The sequence below is a fragment of the Aythya fuligula genome, chromosome 2 (assembly GCF_009819795.1).
Source record: "Aythya fuligula isolate bAytFul2 chromosome 2, bAytFul2.pri, whole genome shotgun sequence".
Taxonomy (NCBI): domain Eukaryota; kingdom Metazoa; phylum Chordata; class Aves; order Anseriformes; family Anatidae; genus Aythya; species Aythya fuligula.
In genome coordinates, this window is record NC_045560.1 from 46,901,224 (window position 1) to 46,929,025 (window position 27,802).

Consider the following 27,802-nt stretch of genomic DNA (forward strand, 5'->3'; position numbering starts at 1 on the left):
GATTTGGAACTGTACTAGTCAGATGTGGTCTGTCTCTGCCAAAAATAGGGAGTCTAAGGAAAGCCAACTACTTCCATCTTCTTGCCTAAACAAAACAAAACTTTCATTTTTCTAGATTTAAACTCTGATCATCCTTCTTATTCAGTTTTGACTTTCCTTTAAACTTTACATGATCTCCCTCTATGCAAACAAAATAGGAATATACAATCATGAAACCCAATCCATCAAAGATATCTCAGAAATCATTCCACGTACAGCACATGAATTGTCACTACCAGCTAGAATGAAATCTTGTGAAACACTTCAAGAACTTCCAGTATAACCAAAAGGACACTCACCTGCCCAGCCCGAGCAGGAATATAAAATTTAAACTGCAGAACAGCGGCACACAATAGCAAAGCAATGCAAGAGCACAGTCCCTTTCACTCATTCTAGAAAGCCATTTGTAAAACCGAAGGCATGCTTTCTTGTGTGTACATGGAGAACAAACAGCTGGATGCTGGTACAATGCGGTGCCACCATTCCAGATGTGCTCTTTTTACAGTTTTCTGTTTCTAGGCAGAGACTGAAATATGCTCATATATTATCATAATAGTTGTCTTGAGCAACTCTAGAGCATATTATTTTGCTACTTTCCTCAAAGCAGAAAAATGTAATTTTTGTAATAAAACATCCTTTCTACTGAGACCACCAAGCAGCAGTAATACTGACAATTTCTCCAGACTTTAATTCAACACAACCCCGAGATGCAGTAGTCTGAAAAACATTCTGCAGCAGCAACAGGCCAGCTTTGACCTACAGACAGCTCCAAGATGCAGGTGTCCCAAAGAATATGTAATGTGCAAGTTTATGCTCCTAGAGGAGTGCTGAGAGCACCCTTCCTCGCATAACGAACTGTGCATCGCCATCTATTGTTATGATTAGTCAGCACTTGTGTGGGAGTTGGACGAGGTTTAAGGCTGTAATAAATACTTTGATATTATATAGTTAAATGTAAGAAGAAACCATCTCCGCTGATTTACCAAAGGGCAAAATAGCTGAATGAACAAGTCTGCGTGTGACCTTGACCAGGGAAGACAGGTGGTTTCAAACGATTACCTCAATTAAACACAGCCATTTTACAGAGATGCTTCTCTGATAACCGGATAAATGATACCACAGGGAAATTTCATCCTGCCAGAAACCCAGTGACCTCTCTAGTTTCTACTTGCAGATATATTAGCACTTACATAATGTTACATTTTGCTCAGAAGCTGCCAGTTAAAAACCAAAGAAGTTCCTATAGAAACAGAGCCTTTTTGGAATGGCAATAGAAATAGGTGAAAGAGTTTGAAAGTTATTAAAGATCCACCTAAGTTGTAATGTAGCTGAACTGGTGAAATGTGTTCTCCTTGACATAATAACCCCAATAACATCAACAGAACAAAACCAACCGAGAACAGACATTTGAAACATTAGCACATTGTTAGAAACATAGTAAACAGCAATTCTGTTTTAAGTTTGACTGAATTTCATACAGGACAAACATCTAAACTCAAAAATTAAGTGAAGCCTTCATTTGGGATTAAAACTTTTTTTTTCTTTTTTTTTTCTTTCTTTTTTTTTTTTTAAATGCTAAAACTCTTTCCTTCCAATGCTACTTCATTTGGCCTGATGCCTTTTCTCCCCAGTTTTTTTTCTTTGATCAATAAATCAATGTCAGTTAATGTAAATAAAAATCAGTGTCATTAAGTTAGGAAGGCAGACTCATCATCTTCAAATGTGTACTCTGAATTTTTTCTTTCCATAAAGTTGTGTTCACCTCTACAGTTAAGGATGAAAGACTCAGCTGTAAGTTAGACTAGGTAGGTAAATGGGATTTTTTTTTTATCTTAAATATTTGTTATTAATGGATTACAACACTACAACTATAATTCTTCCATTCAAGATTAAAAAGCAAATGAACTAATAAAAATATAAGCTGCAACAAACCATACGTTTCCTTTCTTGGAACTTTTCATACTTGCATAAATACAGTTTGCCTAACAGACACCAGTCTCAGTAAAGATTAACATTATATAGTTTTATAAAGGACCACTGAAAATTATTTTTAGGACTCATTATATTCTATGAATATTCACTGTTGTTTGCACAATAACTGTAGGAAAATAAACACTGGCTTTGACTTTCACTTATCAGTTTCCAAGTTTGAACCAAAGTCTGCTTATCTGTACCCTGAATGAGCCTAAACATTAGAGGATAGTATTTGACATTTGCTTTAATATGATGACTCACCCAGACTAAGAGAGTATGAAACTGAGTTGATTAAAACTACATGAAACAGAATAAACAGGCAAACAGAAAATATTTGCAGATTCCTTCTCTGGTGAAACTGCAAATATGCATGTAAATGAAGGTAGAGTTTCTTGGGAGATATGCATGAAACTTTTCATAACATAGTACCATTTTGCTCTCTCTTCTGCTTTTTTAGTGTACCTGAGTGCAAGCATACCAATCATCAGCTATATTTGACAGCAGAGGTACATTTTGAAGAATTAAATATAAGTCACTGTAATAAAATAAAAACATTAAAATGAATTCCACTGAGAAGATAGTAGATTAAATTTTAATTGATACTACTTAAAATTCAAGCTTACAATAATTATGTCTAAATCAACCTGGGTTGCAATGGCTGCCTTTTTTCTTTTGCAAACAGAAAGGTGCAACCACACTTTTGGAGTATTGTGCTTTTCTCATTTCTATACACCGAAGGATGGCAAAAACCTCTCCCAAGCAATTCTCCTATCCAAGACCAAGATCAGATACTCTTGTATAGTGCTATTTCCATCTGCTTTTTTCTTGCTTCTTCTCTTCCTTCATTTTTTACTCTAAATCACAGCTAGTTTTAAACCCGTGATTAAACAGCAATTAGTGAGTGACTTCTAAATGTTAAAACTGTGGGTTTTTAAACCTGTTTTCAAATGTGAGAACATCAAAATATTTGTGTTTTTTTTTTTTCTTTGTGACTTTACAGGGGCGTGTAATGATTATTATGAGCTGGTCCACATTTTTAAATTAATAATCAGATTTGAGCAAAAGCTGCAAAGGTAAAAATGTCAACAGAGGGCAAACCACTAACAGTGTCATTCAGAAGTTTCTGCCCATATATCCAGCCAAATGGCTTGGAGACTAGCCATGAATTAGGAAAGTACTACAAGGAGATGATTATGTATTGTGTGGTATAATTCTACATTATCAACACCTGCAACTACTTAACTACAAACAACATAACTTCTGGTATTCGAATATCAAGATATTCTTAAATATATATATATATATTTTTTATATACAAATGAAATCATTTCTGAAAACATTACTCGTTTAAATCAATGCCAATGATTCCATAGGTTAATGATTTAGGTTAAATAATGGCAGAAATATGTCATCAAAGTCAGAAATGATGAATGTAGATCACATCTGTAAGTACTGCTTGCCATTTAAACAGAATTTATATGTTTGTACAGGTCAGTGAGACATTATGGTTCTTCAGAATTTTTTCTCCGAAGGAGATAACAATAGAGGTAACAATACACCAACGCATACAACTTTCTTCTTCAACTTCCAAACAACAACAACAAAAAAAGTAATTTGAACATTACATACTGAAGGAAGCAGCAAGCATTCAATTGCTGGACACGCCAGACTGACTGCTATCACAGCTCCAGGAGTACTCAGACACTTCCTAAATAAGTAATGGTTCGTTACTTTTCTGTTTGTGGCATAAGTAAGAAATAGTGGTTGTGGGGTTGTGGGAACTGCGTAAAAAATCTTTCAACAGACATCTGCAATCTAAAGAAAGGAAATGTTGCTTCCCATTATGCCATTCACAAGAAACCACTTAAGCACAGCTCTTCCTGTTCACATTAACGAACCTGACGCACATGCTTAAGGTCTTAATTTTTGATGGTGACTAAAATCCTTGCTCATTCTTCCTGCTTCTGCTCTAGAATACCAGGCTAATGTTCTGTTCAAGTTCATGGGCTACAACTCTACTTCTATGCTAAATGATGAGTATGAGAAATAAAATCCTTTAGACAGAAATACAACAGCTAGAAGACATACACAGCTAACAAGAATGTGCCAGTCACTACCTTTTCAGAAAGTTTATGTGATAGCTAGTCTTACACATAATGACTGCAAAAGAAATCAATGAAATTAATATGAACAGTATTTTCTCTGACTGTTTTGGAGAACAACGTGAACCATATTAACGCAAGTTAGTAGCACTGGTAAGTCCCCTCTGCACACTGAAGTTATAATGACCTGATTTCAAACCTGAAAGAGAAAACCTTTCATTTCAGAGTGCTCCAGGAAGGTTCCCAGAACCTTCTTTTACATCTTTTGACTGAGACTTGCTGACAGCTCCTCTATGCTCAGTCACATCTCTAGGCCAGAAAGACAGAAGGGCCCTGATTTCTGCCTTGTTTTCCTTGAAGAAGGAAAGAAAAAGTAGGCCCTAAAGACAGATGAACCTTTTGCTTTCCTCTCTGTAGGCTCTCAAATACTCCCCATCCAATAACAGGAGTCAGAGAAGCGTGTAGATATTTTGCTGTGACCTCCCTGTATCATGTACCTAAAAGTCAAGGACCATGAAGAAGCCAACCCTCTTTTCAACAGCAGGACTACCAGGCCCAAAGATCCTCATACAACTATAGGGAGAAACTATAGCGCTACACAAATTTCTTTATATAATGATAGAATAAGGATGCATGTGTTTTGTTTCTCACAGGTCTCAAGTCACTTATTTTTAAAGCTACTTAAGTTGTCCAATAAAACCAGCAAAATGATCTACATAAATCACCTTAGGTGCTATGCATAAACAACACTTACTCCAAGAAATAAATACATATATATATATAAAACAATAAAGAGGTGAGGCAGGAAGATCTTATATATATACATACACAGACATACACACACATATACACACACACACACACAATTTTACTTCCAGATCTAGCTCTTTAACAAAGATGTTATCATATATACTTTTTCTTTGTATGTGGTGTAATCAAACTGGTTTAGACATCTCTAATAATGAAGACATTGCTACTATTATTAAGTCATATAAAAGTAGGTGAGCAGCTGTAGCCTAATAAACACACAGCAGAACAAAGAAAACTGCTGACAAGCTGCAATCTTGTTTTAATGTAAATTCTCATGTGTTCACATCATATTTTAATTGTACACAACATTAAATAAGCTTCTGTCACTAGCAGTTTCTTATAAATGGGCTAATGCTAATTACCCCTCTATTTTCAACCACATGCTTTTAGTAAAAAGATTGTCAGGAAAAAAAAATAAATAATGAGCTTTGCAAGCCATTTGAGTGGCAGAAAATATTGGTTTTATTTGATTTTTCTAGTTTTGTAGGAAAGCTGCAGCAACTCTAAGACACCTCAATATTTCAAGCATTAGATCAAGCAATGTATGAATTATGTAAGAAATACATAACCTGTTTCTCTCCAGAATTGTTGTACTGGTGAACTGAAAGCTAAAAGAAGTGCAACTCCAGTACCATCACTGAATTTAAGGGCTAGCCTTTCTTACACCTGGAAATATATAATTAAATACAGAGAATAGTTTTGCTTTTATTCTGTCCTTTGTTCTATAACTGGCATTAGAAAATGTTTGTTTGCCCTGAAATCATTTGTACTAATCTGATAAAGTTAGACTCTGACTTATGATAAGATACCACATCTGAAAGAATGACTGTCCAGGGAGTGATTAAGAAGAAAGGGATCTTTGATCCCCTCAAATACTACAAAACTTGCCTCTTTTAATTTCTACTCTTTTTCTCTGATTAATCCTTCTAGCTACATGTCTTAAGCTTCCAGACAAAATCAAAACTATGCTGAATACCATATAAACAGATTAAGACACAAAGGTAATGCTTGCATTATGTGGTGGCCCTAGAGACCATCCACACACACTTTCTATACTGCAAGCATGGCTTCAGGTCTGGTTGGTGCAAAGTCCCTGCAGCGTGGAGGAACCCACATGCTTTATCACACTATCACACACAGGGCGATTGCTCAGGCTGCCCTGCAAAGCCACTGGGTTGAGAGAAGAATGGGGGTGGCAGAGAATATGGTGCCTATGGTTGCTTTAGCAGTGTGATACAGGCAGCTCTCCAGCTGTTCCATGTAGCCTGGCCGGTTCTCTGTTTAAAACAAAAACACTTTCTGCTATCTACTAAAATGTTGGTGGGTTATAGTGTTTGCATCTCAGATCATAACATTAGTAAGATAGCACTAAATATGCTATTAGGAAATCTGGACAAGGGTTCAATTAAGGTTGCCAGAACTTCTCTGCTCTCACTAACAATGTGACTGTGGCTAGAAAATGTCCCTACGATGACCTCATCCAATGATGACACTATAACACATGGCAGCTTTGGTGCCCCTTCTCTCTCCCCACAATTCCTAAATACATAAAACTTCACTAGAGCACAAACCCTGCTATGGGCATTATAACACAGAAGTCCAGCTCTGATCCACCTTCTTTACTGAGGAGTGGAGGGAGCATCCTTGTCCATCACAGAGGAGAGGAACAGAAAAGTGCACAAAGAGTGAATACATCCTAGTCTCTTTCCTTCCTCTCTGAACAGAAAGGTTGCAAGTTGAATCCCTTAGCCTGGGTGGGGAGCTGGACCACAGCAACGCTACTTTGGGGATAAGCTGTGTAGAGTAGAGCACAAGATCCATATCACCCATCAGTCAGTAACTTCAGTAGTCTCAAAATCTAATGTGTTTCATATTGTTTGGGAATTACCCACATTCAGAATTGTGATCCTACCATGGTATTGAGGTACTGCTTTATATTTCACATCTCTAATAGTCTACTGACATTATTTCACCTCCTCAAATGCATGCATTCAGCAATAGTCAATGCTGCTCCTTTCACATTCCACTCCACGTCTTACCGCTGTCCTCTGCACCTTGCCTTACTCCCACAAGTCCTAGAGTCATTAAATCACTGTCATGAGTTACTACATTTGCATTCTACTTTCTCATCCAAGTCAAACTAAAAGTTTCATCACTTTTAAAGTTCCTGAAGTATTCTACAAGGTATTAGGCAAGAGTTGAATAAAACAGTCTTGGCAGATTGATATTTGATTACAATTTTCTAGCAGAGATGGAGAAATTTGGTTTGCCTCTTTTCAAAGACATTTAAACTTTGTGGATCAAAACCTTGATTAGATCATTACTAGGTTCATCACCCATTCAAAACAGTTTGCTAAAAGGGGAATAAGCAAAAGACAAAAATGTAAGATTAGCTTGCAATGTTAGCTTTGTTTTTAGGAAGACTGTTAGGTTTCCCACATAGTTTAGTCTCATATCACATCATCAGATTTCACTACATTTCAACTTCTTGAAATGTACAACTGAAAGAGAACTTAATTACCATTCTACAGACTACCAAATTCTATAGAATTTCTGCTCTCCAGTCAGTTCTTTGGTTTCTTGTTTCAATACTGTTCTAACAGAAATTAATATTTTTTGCTAGGTCTCAAAGTAGCTAAAAATTTGGGATGCTAAATCAGAGAAACTTTTTGTAGGCCCAACATTCAGGAACAAGTAATTAGTACCTTCAAGGAAACTATATTTCCTTTGGAATTTCTGCAAATGAATTCAGAAAATTAAGGTATTTCAAACCCTATCAATTTTAGAAACTTTTAGCTATTATGTAAATGGAAATACTAAAAGTAGAAAAGTTATCATTTAATGAGAAAATGTTAGAGGATTACAGAAAAGTATATAAGCCTAAAAAGTGCGCGCACACACACACACATAACAGTATGCTAATGTAATTATGTACTCTGGAGATCATAAATATTTATGCAAAATTAAACTCTGAAGCTGCAAGAAGGGGAAGACAATCTTGTTGAAACCTGCAGTGGTCAAAATTAAGATGAGAGTAGATCTTAACTCCTCCAGATTTCAACATCAATTCCCACAAAGCTTTACCGTTTTATCTAGAAAAAAAAAAAAAGAATGTAAGCTTCATGACAGGTCAGGAGCATCTGGTTCAGGAGACGAAAGAAGAATGAAAAACATGAGTGGAGGTGGAAAAGTAGAATAAAAAGTCATGGGGAGCAAAGGGTACTAAGAGATATAATGGTGAAGCAGTAAGGACATGATAGAGAGACTAGAAGAGTCTATAAAATCATTCATTATTAAATAACATCACCTTCAAAATGCAATATATATTACATCTTGGAATTCCAATTACATGAATAAATTGCACGAGCGTCTTTCTCTGATGTCATCAGAGCTCCTCAGTGGAGCAACAGTCCACTCAAGCAATCCTGCGGGCATATTATTTCTTAAGTCTTTCAATGACAGCTGTAATTTGCTTTTCAGCAATAAGAATTTTCCTCACCAACCTAAAAGAATTATTGCTGCATTAGCAGAGTCAGGGCCACACATATCCAACTGATATATGTGGCACAAATTACTCTTAGCCATCTTATAGTTATGGACTTTGAAAATAAATGCTGTGTGCCATTTCATGAATATATCTCCATTTATATTGCAAATACAAAAACTGTACTAATGGCTTAAAATGACAAAAGAGTACCCAGATCTTTATAAACAATGATTCCTTTTATGCATAATACAAGCTTGTTATTTCATCACATATGCTAAAAATTACCTCCTGCCATATTTAAATAGTGGTAGTACTTTGAAGAAAAGTAGCTGTATGAAGATGTATTAATATACTCATTTCTGTGGGAATTATTCTATTGTAAAAGCTTAGAGTTAGAAAATGAAAAAAGTTAATCTGATTTGTGTAGACTGTGGCAGAAGTTCAGAGTTCTGCCCAGGGCACAGGTAGAAAGCCCCAAGCTGGCACTTACATAGAAATGCTGAGCTGTTGCATTAAAAACACAAATGTTTTGTTTAGCACAGGTAGGAGCAAGTTTTGATATTATTAATCTTCTGATGGAATTCTAATATGCAATAAGTCTATTCATTAAAAATACCATGGGTTTACAGCATAAAGATCAGATTTATATCCATAAGCTGCAATATTACGCACTTTCAAAAGCATTGTTCTGACCTTTCAATGTATACTGGGGTTATACTCTACAACAGCTCTCTTGTAATTACGTACACCAGCATATTTGCTAAAAATGAATTTTAAATCATCAGAGCTATTTAATATTGCAAAATGTCATGTATCTGTTGATCCATTTCTAAATGATTATGACCTGTTTCTGGAAGAGATACACTTTTAATGATATTAAAGGATTTAAGTAATCATCTGCTTTTGAGAAGACTGAGAATTGTGAGACAACTTCTTTGCTCCTAACATCCCTCCTGAAAGGACTAAAAAAGCAAGCTGTATAAGCAGAGTAGAGCTGGTATGTAAATTATGAGATATTCTTCTCATCATATGAACTCATCAACTAGGCATTATATCCCAGAGAAAGCATCTGCTGTGTGAAATTTAGGACAGTAATTCACAGCCCATAGAACACTGCATCACCACAAATTACATTTGTTATAAATTTATAATGATGTTCATATAAAAACATTACATTTTAATAGTATAAAGAAGTGACAGCACTGGACACTTTATAAATGTTTAACTAGTAGAGTCTTCATAATTTAAAATGTGGGGATTTCATCACTGAAGATATTGGATTGAATCACTGTTTGAACTGGGAAGGGGGGGGTCAGTTACTGTAGAAATCTACTGAAAGCCTAACCTCAATGCACACAAATGCTATTTTTAAACGTAACCTTGTTTGAGAACATTTACATGAATCATGGACTCATCTGAAATTGTGCAGCACCATGTTCATAAAGCCCAGATACGCTTATCATTGCCAGGGATTAGTACGTGAGCATGGGCCCTCTGTTGAGGAACTTGAAAAGTATACACTTACTGTTGAAAACATCAACCAACCATTAGCAGATACCCAGGGAAAACCTTACATGTTTTGTTTTTTTTTCATCACATGTATGTTATGACTGAAATCTCTAAAATAGTTTTCATCTTTGATTTAAGTCGTTAAACGCTACATTCCTTTGTACTCAGACAGTCATATCACTTGGTCTCATTATCAAGACCAGCATGCTTTTGTTGTATCTTTGTCGTATTTTTACTCACAGTTTCCCTCTGGCAACCCATATCTGAAATGCCCTACTGGTCTATGTCTCCTATGCCTAATTTATGTGCCTCAGAGTCCCACATTGTCAAGGAGAACAAGGAAGTGTGCTGATGATTAATGAAGAGAATGCGTCAAGCCCTTTGACTCTGGTCCTGTGCTAGGTCATTTAGAAGACAAAAGAAGGACCACTCCTTCCCAGTAAGGAATCTAATTTCTACATTTGATTTCTTCCTGGTACATGGTAATTAAAATTTTACTTACACATTGAAGTGTAATGGACTACTTCAACCTCTGGAAGTTTGTCATCAAGGAGACTGAGTTAAGTGAATAGATACAACAAGAAAGGGAGATTTTGTTGAAGGGCTCACAATGAGACTGCAAAAAGTCACATTGAACCTGGTTTCTATGCATACCTGTATCTCATCTTCAATATAGGCAACCAAAACCTTTCAGAGCTCTTCCAGTTTCTGGTAACAGCCTCACATTAAGATGATATGAAGACCAAGAATTTTCGAAATACTGTCAAAATTAGCATTGTAATGAAATGAAGATACTTCTGTATTAATAGTCAGGAGCAACTAGTTAAATTCCCATTCCTGCTTGCGTGGAACTGAACACTGTCCAAGGATCTGTTGTATATACGATGTTCATCTTTGTGCCAAATTATTTCCGATTTGGAAGTGTCAGGCAATTTATTGAGCTTATTTCAAGACAGGCAACAAGCTGGATTGTTCTCTGGAGCAAGAAATGACATTTTAGTATCTTTGCTTGAGCCTACCACAATGAGGTCCCTTTCTATAGGCAGTAATGTGATTCAGTTATGACAACAAGAACAGTAGTAACTACTGCTTGAACACTTCCATCAATGCTACAGACTCCAGAAATACACGTCCCTGGTATTAGCAATCCAGCTAAGAAAATATTTTTGATAATTTAATCATATTTTCTTGGCGTTGGTTGAATCCCTGTAAGTAAAAACATTGTGTGATATTTACTACTCCTTAACTGAGGACTGTTAAATATTTTGCAAACATTAAGCATCACAGTAACCTGTGAGGGCAGGTGACTAATACTACAGATAATACTACACTTATTTCCTCAATAAGGAGGAAACACTTCACAGGCGAAGCAAAAACATTGACAGCAAATTAGTCATTGCAGAGGTGTAAATATGTAAAACAAAACAGCACCTCTGGATTAAGATAACCATGGACATTCCAGACATATCTCCAGCTGCAAAAAAGTGGACCTAAATCACATCAAAGCCCCAGTAACAATTTCTTTGAGCAAAAGTTTCCAAGCTATACAAACTCCTACATACATCCAAATACAGTAAGTTAATTTCATTTAAAGAAAAAATCCTCATTATCTGATTTTATACATCAGTACTTAATTTTCTGATTTTACCACAGGTTATATGAAACCTAGTATTTTTAACTGAACAGCCCTGTGGAGTCTAGTCATCTGTAAAAAGAAAGTCTCGGCTTTGATCCAAAATTTAAAATAAAATTTTAATTCTCAGTGTTAAAAATTTCTTAACACTCAGTTGAGAATACCACAAGTCACATACCAAAAGAAAATACACACACTGTATTTATGGTTATACACACACGTAGGGACACAAATTATACCAAAGAAAAGGGAATTAGAGCAAGTGTAGTCGGTACAAAATTCACAAAGCAGAAGAGGATTCTGACAAGACAGAAAAAGGTGATCCTATAAGCCTGGACAAGCTTGCTTTTTCTATAAAATAAAATAATCAGAACATTCTTGTACCATCTAGTGCTTTGGGTCCAAAAAAAAAGAGAAGTTTTCTGCAATCTGGTATCAGGCACAGAACTTCTGGACAGGATCAAAAGTGACAAGATAGTGGAAGATAAGAATTCCAGGGACTGCATAGGTGACTGAGACTTGCCACTCAGGGCTACCTGTCCTGTTTAATTTCAAGACAGAAGGATAAGTACTGAAAAATACCCTATGGCTATATAACTACAGAACACTGCTTAAAAATTCGTCCACCTAACAGAAGGATACAGTAAAATTCAAAGGAAGACTAATCAGAAATAGAAAATACCTATCAAAATTTTCACAGTACCCTATCCAAGTGCATAATCTAAATACCAAAATACTCTTGACTCTTTTCCAATACAAACCACAGGATGCAAATTTCAAAAAAAGAGAAAGTCAAGAACGGTGCTTACAATATTACACTTTTTCTCAACATCCTGAAAACACTCCATAGAATCACAGAATATCTGAGTTGGAAGGGACCCACACAGATTGTTGAGTCCAACTCCTGGGTCCCCAAAGGACCACCCAAAAAATAAAAATAAAAATCACACCACGTGTCTGAGAGTGTTGCCCAAATACTTCTTGAATTCTGAGAGACTCGGTGCTGTGACCACTTCCCTGGGGAGCCTGTTCCAGTACCTGACCACCCTCTCAGTGAAAAACCTTTTCCTGATATCCAGAGCCTGATCAATGAGATACACAGAGTATAAAGAAGCCTCCATTTAGCCCTTCACAAGCTAAATAAACCTTGCACACAGAACATAAGCATACATACGCCTCTAACCTGAAACAGTATCTAACCATCCGGGATGAAAAATGAAAAATCATATCAAACATATCCAATGAAAATGTGTGTCTTGGATTTCAATACACAGAAAGTAATTAGTCAAGTTAAAATTAACCATCTATACTATGAAGAATGCCATGGGATCTCAAGTGACAATCAGCTACAATATCCACCTCACATCTGGAAATCCTGTATATTGCAAGACATACAAATAACATTTTCATACTGTACTTTAATTAATTTTTGAAAAGCTATGTTATTCTTAATACCAAGTAAATGAACAAAAAATAATAATTCATATCTTAGGAATTTGAATTGCTTGTAAAATGTCTGAGAACAAAATGAAATACTATTAAGCTTTGACTATTCAAAATCATACTTTCATTGACTAAATATTTTCTTTACAATTGCTATTGAAAATATTTTATTAAGCTTAAAAAATTCTTCCACAAGGGTTTAATGATGAATGTACAATATTTCATTTACATGGGAATTTGGTAGAGCACGTAAAATATTATAAATTGAACACAAAGTTGAAAATACAGCTTAAGGGACTTAAAAAAATAAAAGAGAGAGAGAAAAAATGAATTATTTGGATAAATTGGTCAATATTAGTTTGATTCTCTGTGCTGTAAACAATAAAGTGCAGCAAAGGCACTGTACCACAAGAGAGAACTAGGCCTGCCAAATGCTAAATTTGTTTAAATTATACTATACTAGCTCTATTTAAATCATAGTTTAATTGCTGTTTGAATTGTATTACAGCAGTTATGATTAGCTGCATTCATCTTCTGACTAATTTAAACCAGATTTCCTTAACTCTAAACTGTAAGCTCAATGTATAGCTCCTTGACCAAAGGACACGGGACAGCCTGGCCTAGCGATTCCAATTCCCAAATCTCCACGTTGCTTGTTACAGTATCTCTGGTTAACTTCTTGGGTTTCTTTTTAAGCAGTTTCATTACATTTTAAATCAGTCAATACACAGGCAAAATTCACAAAGCTGTATTTAAAAACCTATTTTGCAACCAGATTAAAAGCCAAGGTGTGGGAGGCCTGCCTCACCACCCCGGGGCTCTCAGGGAGCACCCCGGGAGGGGATGGCTGCCACACGGGGCTGCCAGGCGAGCGGTCCATCCCTTATTTCTGAGCCTGCAAATGTGATGACTTAAGGTTGCCAAGCAACAGCACTGTGCGAACGGCCTCCCTATCTGTGATCTCTGGAGATGCTCTCAAATTTCATTAAAACCTGTCCGTACCTATTACACCAGGGCCTGTGTGGGGTCTGTAAACAGAGGGAGCCTCTCAAGGCTGAGGGAAGAAATAAAGAAATGAAGTGGCATTACCCTTTCCATCTATCTGCTTATGAGTATTTTAAGAAACCCCTCCTTTTTATGATGAGCATAATGTGTCTTAAAGTAGATTAGTGTTTTAATCTTGGGGGAATCTTTAGTTGTTTATGTCTAATAAAATGCTTCATCCTACCCAAGGATGTTATTCTATTACGGACTGAAAACAACAGAAGATGGTCTATAAAAAGAGATGCAAGCTCTGTAACAACTTGAAAATAAGAGGTACTAGTTAAGGCTAGAAATTGTATAAGAATCATCCAGATTGTAAAAAACAAACAAACAAACAAACCATTAACAGCAGGTGCTTTTATAGTGAGCATACTTATACATGTCAATGAGCCACAAGTGAGTATTGTATTCAGAATCTAACAAGCATCTCTGTTACAAAATCATCCCTTAGAGCAATGGAATATTATGGATTATTTTAGCAACTAAATGAAATAAAGGCACACTTAAAAGATTCAGATTGCGAGAAAGATGCGTAAGAAGTTTTTCTGCAGCTACCAGACTACTTGAGAAAACTGCACTCTCACAGCAGATGTGCCAACAGGTTCACTTAGCTTCGTAAAACTCTCGAAAAAGACTGCGGGGAATTGCTGCACAAGCACCTCCTTGTGGCGTAGAATACTTAGAGCTGAAGATGTAAAAGGGACGCTATAAATCTCAGGATTTTGCTTCCCCTTCTCTGAGAAGAGCTCCAGGTAGATGTATTTGCAGCAGGCTACTGAGGAGGAAATCTCCAGTAGGAAATTTGACTTTCAGAGGGATTGCAGAGTAGCTATACTAAATCAAACATCTGTGCTACCCAGACTGTATCTGTCTTCGAGCTCTAAGTATCTTTCCTCATAATGCATAATCACTGATTAAGATAGTGGGGACCTCGTCCGGGGACTATCACAGTAATTATATTTGTTGTATGTACGTGTGTATATACATATATATGTATATATATATACACACACATTATTTATGTATCTATACATATATGATTTAATATACAAATACAAATTCAGATGTGAACTCAGCAAATCTCTGTATAAAACTCAGAATGATGCCATTGCTAACCTAGCGACAGAACTATTTAGGGATGTATGAATGATATTTTAGACATAGTGACTACTGGTTAACCAGGCTGCAGAGTTCACTGGAAACAGGAAAGTAAATCTGCTTGCAGACACAGAATGATGCTGTTGCTGGGGCACAGACTGGTAAAGAGAGCAAATCAGTGTTCAATAGCCCTACAATAGAATTATTGAAAGTTATGGACCTCTGTCGCTATTCAAGTACCATTGATCTAGCCTTTGCACATTTACTATACAGCCTAATACAATTCGAGAAATCCTCATACATATCTCCACAGGGTACTTGACTTTCAGATAATCTCTTAAATAACTTAGTTGCTCAAAAATGAAGGATGAACTACTTTTTGACAGTTATGATACAAAAATTAGTGAAAATCAGGTTATAGACAGAAGATTGGAAGAAAAAAAAAAAAGTGAATTAAGTAGAATTCAAGTATACTTTCTGACATGTACTTAAGGTAAAAGTCACAGAACAAAAGTTCATTCTCCACAGTGACTGGACAACTGTCTGTTAGAGCCTGATGCTTATTCATTTTTCTCAGAGGAATTTTTCCTTATTACCAGATGAAATATAGAAGAGTCTTCCCTTGTTTTGAAAGATGAAGTATTTTATTTGTCAGTATCCAGCTGTAAGCCTACAGTGATTATCTGTCCAGTGGGAAGGCATTGGCTAGTTCTATAAAAATGCTAATGATAATTGCTTGCCTTTACATTACATACTAAATGGTAATTTGAGCTGGCAGTTAGTTGTTTTTTTTTTTTTTTTTTTTTTTTTTTTCCTCTGGGGAAAAAGAAATTAGAATCTTCTGAGTAAGGTAGGCAAAAATTGAACTATTTGCTTTCCAAATGAAAATCTCTTCCACTTCACAAAGAAGTACTCAAATGCAGATGATTTACTGAACTGTAACAAGATACATTATAACCTCACAGAAAAGATGAAGTGGTCAGATAGTGATTTCCATGAAGACGCTTCCAGAACTAAAAGACGGAACAAGAGCACTCTTCCAACATCACTGTTCAGTTATACAGATGCCACTAAAAGGGAGTACCTGAATAGCAGTATTATTTAACCCCAGACAAAGCAACCAGAATAAGAGTGCTAGTAAAAGGACTGAAAGAAAAAAATAAATAAATTTGCTTCTTTGCTTCAATAATTTTATTCAATTTCTGTCCATTGTATCAATGCCCATGAGAGAACATCCCTGAAAAAGACTAGTTAGCCTGGACCTGACAGAGCCAAACATTTTTAAATGATCCTTGTTTACACAGTTTAAGAAGTCATCTCAAAGCACATTTTTTCTGTTTTTCACTCATAGTAATTTCTTTTTACAGCAAAATCTCTACTTGAATACACAGCAATCCATGGAGCTGGTTGGGATCCACACCCAAGGGTGCTGAAGAAGCTGTCAGGTGCCTTGGTGGAAGCATTTGCCAGGCCACTTTCAATAATTTACCAGCAGTCCTGGCTAACTGGGGAGGTTCCAGCTGACTGGAATGTGGTGCCCATCTATAAGAACAGAAGGAAGGAGGATCCAGGGAACTACAGGCCTACCAGGCTGACCTTGGTGCCAGGGAAGGTCATGGAGCAGAACATCTTGAGTGCCATCACACGACACATACAGGACACCCAGGTGATCAGACACAGAAATTGCATGGGTTATTAAAAGGCAGGTTGTGCCTGACTAACCCGATCTCCTTCTACAGTAACATGACCTGCTTAGTGGACAAGGGAAAGGCTGTGGATGTTGTTTGCTTGCATTTAGTGAAGCATTTGATAATGTTTCCCACTATATTCTCCTGGAAAAACTGGCTGCTCATGGCTTCAACAGAGGTACTGATGACTGTGTGAAAAACTGGCGGGATGGATGGGCCTAAAAGGCATTTGTGAATTGAGTTAAATCTGGTTGGCAGCCTGTCATGTTCCCCAGGGCTCAGCACTGCAGCCAGTTCTGTTTGACATTTTTATTGGCACTCTTGAGGAGGAAATTGAGTGCACCGTTGGTGTGTTTGCAGATGACACCAAGTTGGGCAGGAGTGTTGATGTGCCTGAGGGCAGAAAGGCTCTGCAGAAGGATCTGGACAGTCTGGATCAATGGGCTGTGTCCAGCTGTATGGGATTCAACAAGGCTAAGTGCTGGGTGCTGTACTTGGGTCATAACAACCCCATGCAGTGGTACAGGCCTGGGGAAGAGCAGCTGGGAAATTGCCAGCAGAAAAGGATCTGGGGGTGCTGGTCGACGACCTGCTCAATGAGCCAGCGGTGTGCCCAGGTAACCAAGACCGATGCAGTCCTTGCATGCATCAGAAATTGTGTGGTCAGCAGGACTAGGGAAGCAATTGCTCTTCAGTACTCAGTGCTGGTGAGACCACACCTCCAGTAGTATGTTTGGTTTGGGGCTCCTCACTGAAACTGAGACCTGAGTTGCTGAAACACGTTCCAAGAGGAGCAATCAAGCTAGTGGAGGGATTGAAAAAAAAAAAAAAAAAAAGGGATATACGAGGAGGTGCTGAGGAACTGGGGTTCTTTAGTCTAGAGAAAAGAAGATGGTGAGGAGATTGTATCAGTCTCTACAACTCAGGAAGCTGCATCAAGGTGAGCCTCTGTCTCTTTTCTCAGGTGACAAGTGACAGGACTTGAAGAAGTGGCCTCAAGTTGCACCAGGGGAGGTTTAGATTGGATATCAGGAAGAATTTCTTTGAGGAAAAAGTGGTTCGACATTGGAAAAGATTGCGCTGGCAAGCAGGTATTAAAGAAATTTGTGGGTGTAGTGCTTAGGGATGTGGTTTAACCATGGACTTGTAGTGTCAGGCTGATGGTTGGGCTGGGTGATCTTGAAGGTCTTTTCAAACCTAAATGATTCAATGAAAATGAAGCCATGAAAAAGGGGCTGTTCATGACGATTGCAATAGTTAAGTTCTTCTTGCCCCTGTCTGGCCTACGATCTATGTTTGTTTTAAGAAATGAATGCAACAAAATAGTAAGACTAAGATCAGTGAAGAAAGTGCTGCAAGAAATTTATATTGCCCTGCAGTCAACTTGCTGGACAAAGCTGATAATGAGAAATGACCACGTTAAAAACAAACACAACAATTTTGTCCAAAAAAAAAATTCCATCTATTGAAGGTAAAACTTCATAAATAAAAAATACTAAATTAAAATGCCATATAAAGTTAACACTTCATCAAGATAAGGCCATCTTGTATGTTGACAATTTCTCTGACATGATTGTAAATTGAAGATTCTGATATCAGGATATAGATCTCCATTGACCCACTGGACATACATGAAACTCTTGGACAAAGACTAGCTAGTCCTACTGCTATACCATTTCCTTATTTCCAGAAATACATGTAATAAAGGCACCTATACCATAAACACATTGAATTCTTTTTACACATTCCTGTCTTATGGAAGCAATGCCTGTGGTCTCTAATAATGAAGTTACTGGGATCACATATCAGAAAGATGACCTGAACAAGCACTGATTGGCAAGAATGGAAATCCATGCACTTAGTCATCTCCCTAATAAAATATTGCTCAGATATGAGCAATTTATGAAAAAAAAGAAAAACACTGTTCAAGGTTTTAAAATTTAGCATGAACAGATGGTGTGGGCTGCATTCTTGTTAAATAGATATCATTATATTTCAATGTCTTTCATGATTACGACAATTTTGACAAGATAATCATCTCCTCTGAACAGAACTTTTTAAGGTTTGGAGAAATAATTCAAGATTTATTAAATAATCTGTCAAATTATCTATGAACCTTGCTTTCAAAAGAAATCCTATGATCTTATTAAAATAATTACAGAAAATCTGTACCTGATATAAATAACAAGTACCAGCAGCACTGGCATGTGAAGGAGATATCTAAAAAGTATAGGAACTTCCTAGATTTCAAAAGGTGATAGCATAGCTTTGGTCTCTTAAGATATTCATTTGAAATTTCTGTGCTACATATCCTGTGTGCCAGGTCAACTTCTGAATCATAGTCTGCAAAATGGAGGGAAAGGAAACCATTCTGTAGCTATGTTAAAATGAAATAATCTAGATATATATATTGCAGCCTCCTTTCTCTTTCCTTTCCTCACAGTGTTGCCTCTTTCCTCTTACTTGTTCTGTGGAAGAGCAAAACAAAACAAAACAAAACAAAAAAAGAAAAAGAAAAAAAAAAAACACAACAGTTCTAGGCAGTGCAACAATTACACAAAAAAATAAAAATTAACCTTAAATCTTAAAAAGAAAATCTTAAAATTTTTTGTTAGAATTCTCTTTTTAAGAAGAGCAGCAGAAAACAAAGGAGATGAGTAAATCCTGACGTGTCAGGACATGTCAAGAACGAGAGAAATTGTGAATTTTAAATGTCACTTCAATTTCTTATATTCATGTTTCTTCTAGGGAAAAATAGGGCTGAGCAAAATGAGGAAGAAGGGTATAGCTTTTACTTTCTTGTGATTTAAATAAAATAGGCAGGAGAAAGAAGACGGGAACAACTCTAAAAGCCCTATAAAAAGGTGACTTCCTCTTAACTCTATAAGATGAATTCTGCTGCCATTGATTATGGCCTTATTCTAGTAGCCAGCACTACAACTGCAAAATTCAAGTGTCTTCTGATTATACTGGGGAATTTACCCTCTTTTAATTGAAAACTCCTGCTCTTGGAGAATAAAGGGTGAAATAATCAAGCACTGCGAGGTGACAGTGGAGGCAAAGCTTCTACCAAGAGACTGAGATAAAAAGCATAGTTATTATCTAAAAGAATTTCACAGATACAGAAGGTTTTCTATCTAAGCTACTTGAGAAAAACAATGCTACTGTCATTCCACCATGACATAGCTTGACAGAACTAAAACTCCTACACGTCAATAACATCAACAGACTAGCCCATGTATGATTCCCACTGATTGACTTACTATTCTAAAACCACTCGAACAGAAGTAGTCCCTATCACTTGGTGAGAATGAGGAGTCAACAGCCAATGTACAAACCTATTTCAAGTATAAAATGGTACTTTATTTACCATTATATCAAGTACTATGCTTCTGAACAGCTATTTAATGCTACAGGGTTATTTCTTTGAGAAGGCATTCATAAAACTGTCCCAATACTTCATGAAGCTGAAGTACTAAAACAAATATATAAATAACACGTGCTATTTCAGTAGCTGAACACGGAACTGAAATAGGAAAAATTCAACAACTGTTTTGTAAGAAGTTTTAAAAACAGAAGCCTATCTTCTCCAGAGAAATTAATTGAAAAATTAATTGAAAGTTCAAGACAGGAGATTTAACTTCCATATTTTGTTTTTAAAATTCCTTTATATACTTTTTTTTTTTTTTTTAACTTTAAAAGGAAAATTATAGCTAAAAAAATTATCCAACGATACAAAAAACAACAAGGAATTTTCAAATGTTTAGAAGCTGACTCACCAGTCTCTTTATGATCCTCAACAAAAGCTTCAGTTGTCGTGTATCTTTTTTGGATTTCAGCACTTCAGCAAAGCTGTCCATGTTTTCTGGAGACATGCTGTCCTGACTGTTCCCTCCATACAGCTGAACCAGCAATGATAAGCACTGTGAGGTGTTCTCAAATATTTCAATATCTTCACTGGGAAGCTAAAAATGAACAAACAAAAATCAAATTCCAGTTTCAGAAAAAGTGCGTTTTCACTGGGAATTCAGAAGAATGTTAACATTAACACTGTGGCAGGAAAGAATTGTTTCTAGTTGATTGACTCAAAATTCCATTAAACTAGGCTGAATAAAGTGATGAAAATATAACTAAAATTCTTAAGCAGCAGTACAACTATGTCTCAGTTATGATCATATCAAATAGCACATCTATAGAGATATCATAAAAGCACTGAAAACATTGCTCCCAATTTTGTTATTTTCAGACCATATATTTAGCTTTAAAATAGAAACAGTATGATCCGAAAGTATCAATATAGCCATGATGTCTAATCTTCTGCATAATGCACACCATAAAACTTCATTTAATTATTTCTAAGTCAAGTCCACAGCTCCTGGTTGAGGTAGAGTACAGGGTATGTAATGGATTTTAACTGAACCACGTTAGAAAGTACGTTTTACAGATTTAAAATATTTTTTGGAGCTCTTTTCTAAATTCCAGCTTATCTATACTGCTTTAAAGAGTGGACACTTGAGCAGGCCCTAGCAATGGGATGAAGGAACTCTTTCCTGGGAAACAAAATCATGGAAAAGATTTGGCGATATGGCTAATACTCATCTTTAAATGACCTTATGGCAGTATGAGAAAACTATCAAAGTAATTTATATTTTTCTTTAAAGTACAATCTGGAAATCACAAGCAGAGAGGTTATATTGAGCTTGTATTTGTCACTGTTGGAATAACAACCGGAATGCAACGCTTACTTTTGGTGCATACTATTCTTGAGAGTCTGTGAAAAAATCAGACTTCCTGGGAACAGTCAAGAGGATGATAGATTGGAAAACGTAACATTGAAAGACGGAAGGAATTCAATCTATATAGTTTATCAAAGGGAGGGCTAAAGAGCACTTGATCATATTCTTTTGTTCCATGTGAGAAAAAAGAAGTTGAGGACAGCTTAATTTCTATACCTGAAAAAGGACTGGTATGAGATGTTGGCTCAAAACTTTATCTAAAGCAATTTAGATGAGAGGGAAGATCTAATTTGATTTTCTTTCTTTCTTTTTTCATTATTAAGGGCAATTAACCACTGAAACAGCTTCCTCAGAACTGAGACAGATTCTCCATCATAGATAATTTATATATCACAATAGTTTTTTTTTTGTTTTGTTTTTGTTTTTTCTTCTTCTAAATAACAACAACAAAACCCTTTACTATAAAGAGGAATTAATTTAGGAGAGTGCTAAGTTTTGTGTTACAAAAGACAGTATACTGACTGAATGACCACAATAGCCTTTTTCGGTCTTACAAACTATAACCTGAACAAAACATACCAGTGGTGATCTTACAAGTAAGGTATGTAATGTTTTCACACTTCTGTAACTCCTACATGGTTTCTTAATTCCAAAAATAGTAATCACAAAGTAGCTATATTACAGTATGATTAACAGACTATCCTTACTGACAATTAAAAGCAAACAATCTGTCCAACCATGTGTGTGTGTGTATATACATAAATATGTATTCACATATATATGTATACACACACATATATATATATACACATATATCCCTACCTACTGCAATAGTAATTACTTGTTTTATCTTAAGTATGAACTTCCCAAGTTTTTTTTTTTTTTTTCATTTTAAACCCATCCAGTTACTTTAAAGTAATCTGGAAACATACCATCAGACACATACTTCTTAAATATCTGAGCAGCAGGTCCCCAGGGATCTGCATGCAAATTTGAACCTGCTTTCCATTAGCTTCACAGAGCTGGCTGTTTAAAACAGACTGAACTGAGATGTAAGTGCTGAATACATAGCCCCAAGACATATCACATTCTACTTGACCTAATGCTATGCAAGTGACAGGACCACAGCAGCTATTTCTTGCATGGCTTTGCTATATTTTTTCTCTTCATTTCAGTCTATATTCCATATATTTCATTCTTTTCAATATCCAGAGTTACATAATAACATCATCAACATAAATAGCAAGGCTAAAAAGGAAGAAAAGCAACAAAGAGTAACAAGCTTTATAGCTCTCTCTATATCTTCCTTATCAAATCAAAAAAAAAAATAAAATCCACTGATCTCACTGGGAGCTTTGAGTTGACTTTTACTTCCTTCAATGAAAAATAAAAAACACTATTAGTTAAAGGAAGGAAAGATTACACTACTTTAACATACATCTATTATCCCTTTCATATGCAGCACTGTCTAACTTACAGTTTGTTACCAGATGAGTGCAGACAGGTAAAGCAATCACTCCCTGAAATCATAGCACATGAACTACATTCAGTTTTCAATTGTGGTTTGTTGGCTAGCTAACTAAATAAAAATCAGTGAACATTTGAACAGGTATGTCTTTGCCCTGGTGCTGCAGCAGAGACCGGTTTCCTGATTTCCATAAGCACAAAATCCTACGCATAATCAAAAATCTCAGTAGCCATACTTGGAAGTGAGACAATTCTCAAGGTCTTTTTCTGAGATGCTTACTAAAACATCAAACTGAGGAAAGGAAAGGTGTTAGTCTCTGCAGAGGACTGCCCCTACAGCAATCTTGCATGAAGAAACACAAAAAGCACCATGTCCTTTGTAGCTCTTCCTGAGACCAGCAGGGCACACAAGCCCATTCAGTGTTATTCCCAAGGAATCTACACAGCGGGCTGCCTCACCACAAGGCTGTCTACAGCAGGAGTCCCCAGTTAGTGAGACAGTGCCAAGATCAGGAGGAGCTGAGCTTTGGCTGATGGCTTGACTTGCCTCTTCCTGGTATGCCCAACCTTTTACTGTTGTAGCTGCTGTCCTTTCCCCAGAAACCTTCACCCCCCCCCCAAAAAAAAAAAAAAAAAAAAAAAAAAAATTGATTGATTGATTGATTGATTGTGAAAACCTCCGCCCAGTATTTGGCAACCATCCTCCAAACCCAGCCACCAGTATCATGCCAGGGTTCACAGTACTTGCAAGCAGTGGCATTGTGCTATTCTATCACAAATGCCCAAGTCCTTCATCCCCTGTTGTATTGCAGGGTCTTCTGCTACACCACAGACCCTTTGAGCTTCAGTGTTACCTATAGTTTGGGGAGCAAGTTGCTGTCATCCTGGAAAATTGTGGAGTTAAATGATAACAGCACAGACTTCGGGAGAAAAAGAAAACAAGTTGGGAATAGGAAAGACACGATTTTCTCTGGAGGGTCTGAGAATCATTAGCCTGCAGTCTAACCCATCAATAATTAAAGTGTAAGAGGAATTCTCAGCAATGTCCCTCTACAGAGAAAAATGCTTATGCATACATACTCAGAGATCTCACCATTTTGCTGTTTCACTACTGACAAATAGTAATTTAGATGTTGTGTCATAAGCTGGTACCCTGAAATTTAGAACTGGCTGCCAGTCTGTGTTAGTACTTCCATTAACGGTAATAAAAAGCAGATCTGAAGAAAATTGTTGGCATGAACAAAAGCAATGACTGAAAATATGATAAAGATAGCAAACCACAGAATGAAAATTCAGTTTTCAAGTAAATGGTATCTCATGTGTAATAGGAACGGAAAGGCTAGAATCATATTGCTAGGCAAAGGAATATAGATGGATGGTCCATCTGTTAATCAGCTGGAATAATATTCTCATATTTCTACTCATAACAATTCAATTTGATATGAAGAAATATATTTCAAGTCTAATGCATTTAGAGTTTTTCATGACAGCATATACTTAAGTTTTTATTCTTTCAGTTGATGAGACACCCAAGAAAAACTGGAGTTCTAAATCTTTAAGAAAAGATCTGCCCCCTAATATTTCATAATTAGTGGAAAGAACTCTAATTGCCTTTAATTTCTTTTCACTTTTTATCAGTCTTAGAGAGGATTATGAATTCAGTCTTTCAGCAAGGCAGGAATGTTTCTGCTCTCTCTCTTTCTCCATGCAGTTTTTAATATTCTGGGCTAACATATAACTTAAAAAAAAAAAAAAAACAAAACAAAAAAACCCAGCATCCTAAAATAAATTAAGGAACAGCCAAATTCATAATTTTTGCCATTCTACAACTCAGAACTGTAGAATTATTTTTCAGTTCAAAATTTTTAAATAATGCTTCAAGACAAGATTTTGTGCAATGAATTTGCACTCTTTTTACTTAATTTTTATGGCCAAGGTATAACCTCCTGTTAACAGGCTCGTAGCGTACAATTCGACTTCATTTCTGAACAGAACCTGCTCTGTGTATTTTAAGGTTAACAGGGTGAAAAGCAGGTTTCTTGTTATTACACATCTATATTTTTGTAGTCTGTTGTCAAAAATACCTGCGTTATGAGCCCACTTGCAGCCTGTTCATGAATTGCAAACCATTGCAAGAAATGTGTGATCATTTCAGCTGAAGTGGCAGTTTTCACACCATTGGAGTTGTTACAGCATCTAATTTTAGAGCTACAATGAAACTGTCTGGATTACCCGGAGGGGACACTATTTCAGTGCATTAATGAGGTTAAACACAAAGAGAGTTTATTACGATAAGAGATAGATGTTCATTACATCAGTAATGTGATTACAGAGTATGCTATACAGGAAGCACCACTGGGAACTATGGGGACGATGATTTTACAAACATTAAACAAAATGTAAAAGCAAAACATCACTATTAAACCTGCTACTTTTGCTATACTGTTCTTATTAGGAAATATGCACAGTTTAAATGAAAACATATTTTGGCTCGGGGCAAAATTTTTGTCCTTATATCTAGGGGAAAATATTAAAAAAAAAACAACAATGTATTTTCAGTTCATCTTAGTCTATTCTAACTGCTGAGAAACTAAATCTCTATTTTGAAGTTCTGTGCTTATGACAATATATTCTCTTTTTTTGTTTGTTTGTTTGTTTTTTAAGGTAGCTTTGTGGAACAGCATCCTTCATAGATACTTCAGAGATAACATTTCAGATACAAACACAGCAATACATTACACAGCACAGGACATAAACCTATGTCTTCCCACCCTGACCATAGAACTGCCTAGAACTGTATTCCTAAGAAATGCAAAATAAAATTCTGCACAGTCTGCAGGATTATCATTCTTCTGCAGTCATTTTCATTATTCATTGGCAAATATTTTCACGTGCTCTGAAACTGAAGTCAAGGCTCAGCCTTAGCACCAGTGGACAGAAAGGAACTAGAAAAGATCATCTCATTCATCCATGTGCACTGAGGCTCCATATTTGTCCTCTTCATGTTTTCACATGACTAACTGGCCATTCAACAGTGAATTCCAGACATCCTGAAGATGATAACCAATTATAAATTTTTATGGTTACACTATAATGAAGAAGCCTGTCACCAAACAAACAAAAACAAACAAACAAACAAACCTCTCAGCAGTCTGATAGGGTGCAGAGAAGACCGAAGGGTCTAGGATCTAGGATCTAAATCCAGGATCTACAGAGACATGAAATTCCTTTTTATAGGTATTGACAAGGTAATACAATCATTCCAGCTGTCCAAAAAGCCAGAAAGCTCATTCAGCTTCCAGGAAGTTATCACTCGTAAGCTGAGCCCTCTGATTTAGCTGCCAGCACAAATGCAATACTATGCTAAGTGTTACGGAAGCCCATGTAATGAAGGAGAAAATTAGGTTATTCATTTGTAGTGCTGATTAGGCTGGCTAACAAACCTTTAGAAGTGTTTTGTTGTTGTTTGTTTGTTTTCTTTCTTTCTTTTTTTTTTTTTTTTTTTTTTTTAATTTTGGAGTTTGAAAAAGTTTCTGAAAGTCCACACTGAAGTCATTTGAAATGCCAGTAAGCATTACAAAATTTTTTTTCAGTATAACCACTAGATAAAAATAGAATGTATTTCATATAGTCTACAATAACTGCAAGTTTCAGTATAATAATCAAATTAGATTTATATTCAAGTGAAGAAACATTAGACAAAAAGCTAAGTGTAATTAACTTTTAAACATGAAGCTGCCAAGCAGCAGACTAAATGCTCAATTTATTTTCCTCTTATTGATCAATTAACGGCAGACTGATCACAGGATTAAATATTGAATTCTCCATATTTGCAATGTTTTCTGCCTGACAGAATTTGTAATTATTTCTTCTTTCACGTTCTGAAAATCTCTGAAGTTTCATTTACATGCAACCTAGGTTTTCTACACTTGCTTTGCTATGCCCTAAGTGACAGACTAAATCATAATTACAGAAGGGAAAAATTGATTCTAAGTTTTTGACATTTTCAAGTTTAGCTCGCATTGATTTTTGAAGGATTATTAAGAGAGATAAACATGTAGGTCTTGAAGAAAATAAATAAATAAATAAGTAGACAAATCAATGGGGCATGGAACAACCATCTTCTTGAGGGATATACATATCAATGAGGGAAAGCAATTATTCAAGGTGACATAAGAAACCGTAATTATGGTAAAATGAGTAGAAATACCAAATCAGGGAGATAATTTGAACTTAACATCTTAACGTGGTGGTTAGTTCAAAATTTAAGACATATGTTAACTCCAAAAAGTGAAGTTTACAAGAAGCAGAATGCCTCAAAACAATAATAGTAGATTATGTAGCTTCACAGCTCAGTACAGAGGACTGTTACTGGTAGTGCAACAGAACTTTGGCTTAGGTAGACCTTTTAGGTAGGGATATACATCTGGAGAGATCCATGAGACATCATCTCAGTGCTGGCTTCAGTTGACTGTGCTGATACAAGACACAAGAAGCTGATAGCAGCTAGGCAAGAGATGGCAATGGTTAAGGTACTGAGTTAAGCCATGAGTACCAGTATATAAAGGGGCAACTCTATTCCTAAGGTCAAGGGGGTTAGTATTTACCAGATGGGGTGTTTTTCTTGTAGAAATAAAAGAAATTATCAGACTGCAGGATGAGTGTGGGTCAGTGATGTATTAGCACACCACTCAACCATCTTGTGATATTCCCCAAGCATGGCTATTCTCCATATAGTGTTAGTACAATCCAACTCTAGCTGGTGCTTCCCT

The 27,802-nt window shown here is 36.2% G+C and overlaps 1 protein-coding gene across 6 annotated transcripts in view; it reads right to left on the minus strand.

Moving 5' to 3' along the window:
- ULK4 (unc-51 like kinase 4) overlaps positions 1-27,802 on the minus strand; it is a 241,679-nt gene that overhangs the window by 35,887 nt on the left and 177,990 nt on the right. For all 6 annotated transcript variants that reach the window (XM_032182763.1, XM_032182767.1, XM_032182765.1 and 3 more), the window contains exon 35: positions 20,607-20,792. In XM_032182763.1, the coding sequence (XP_032038654.1) occupies positions 20,607-20,792 (186 nt within the window). The remainder of the gene's footprint in view (positions 1-20,606; positions 20,793-27,802) is intronic.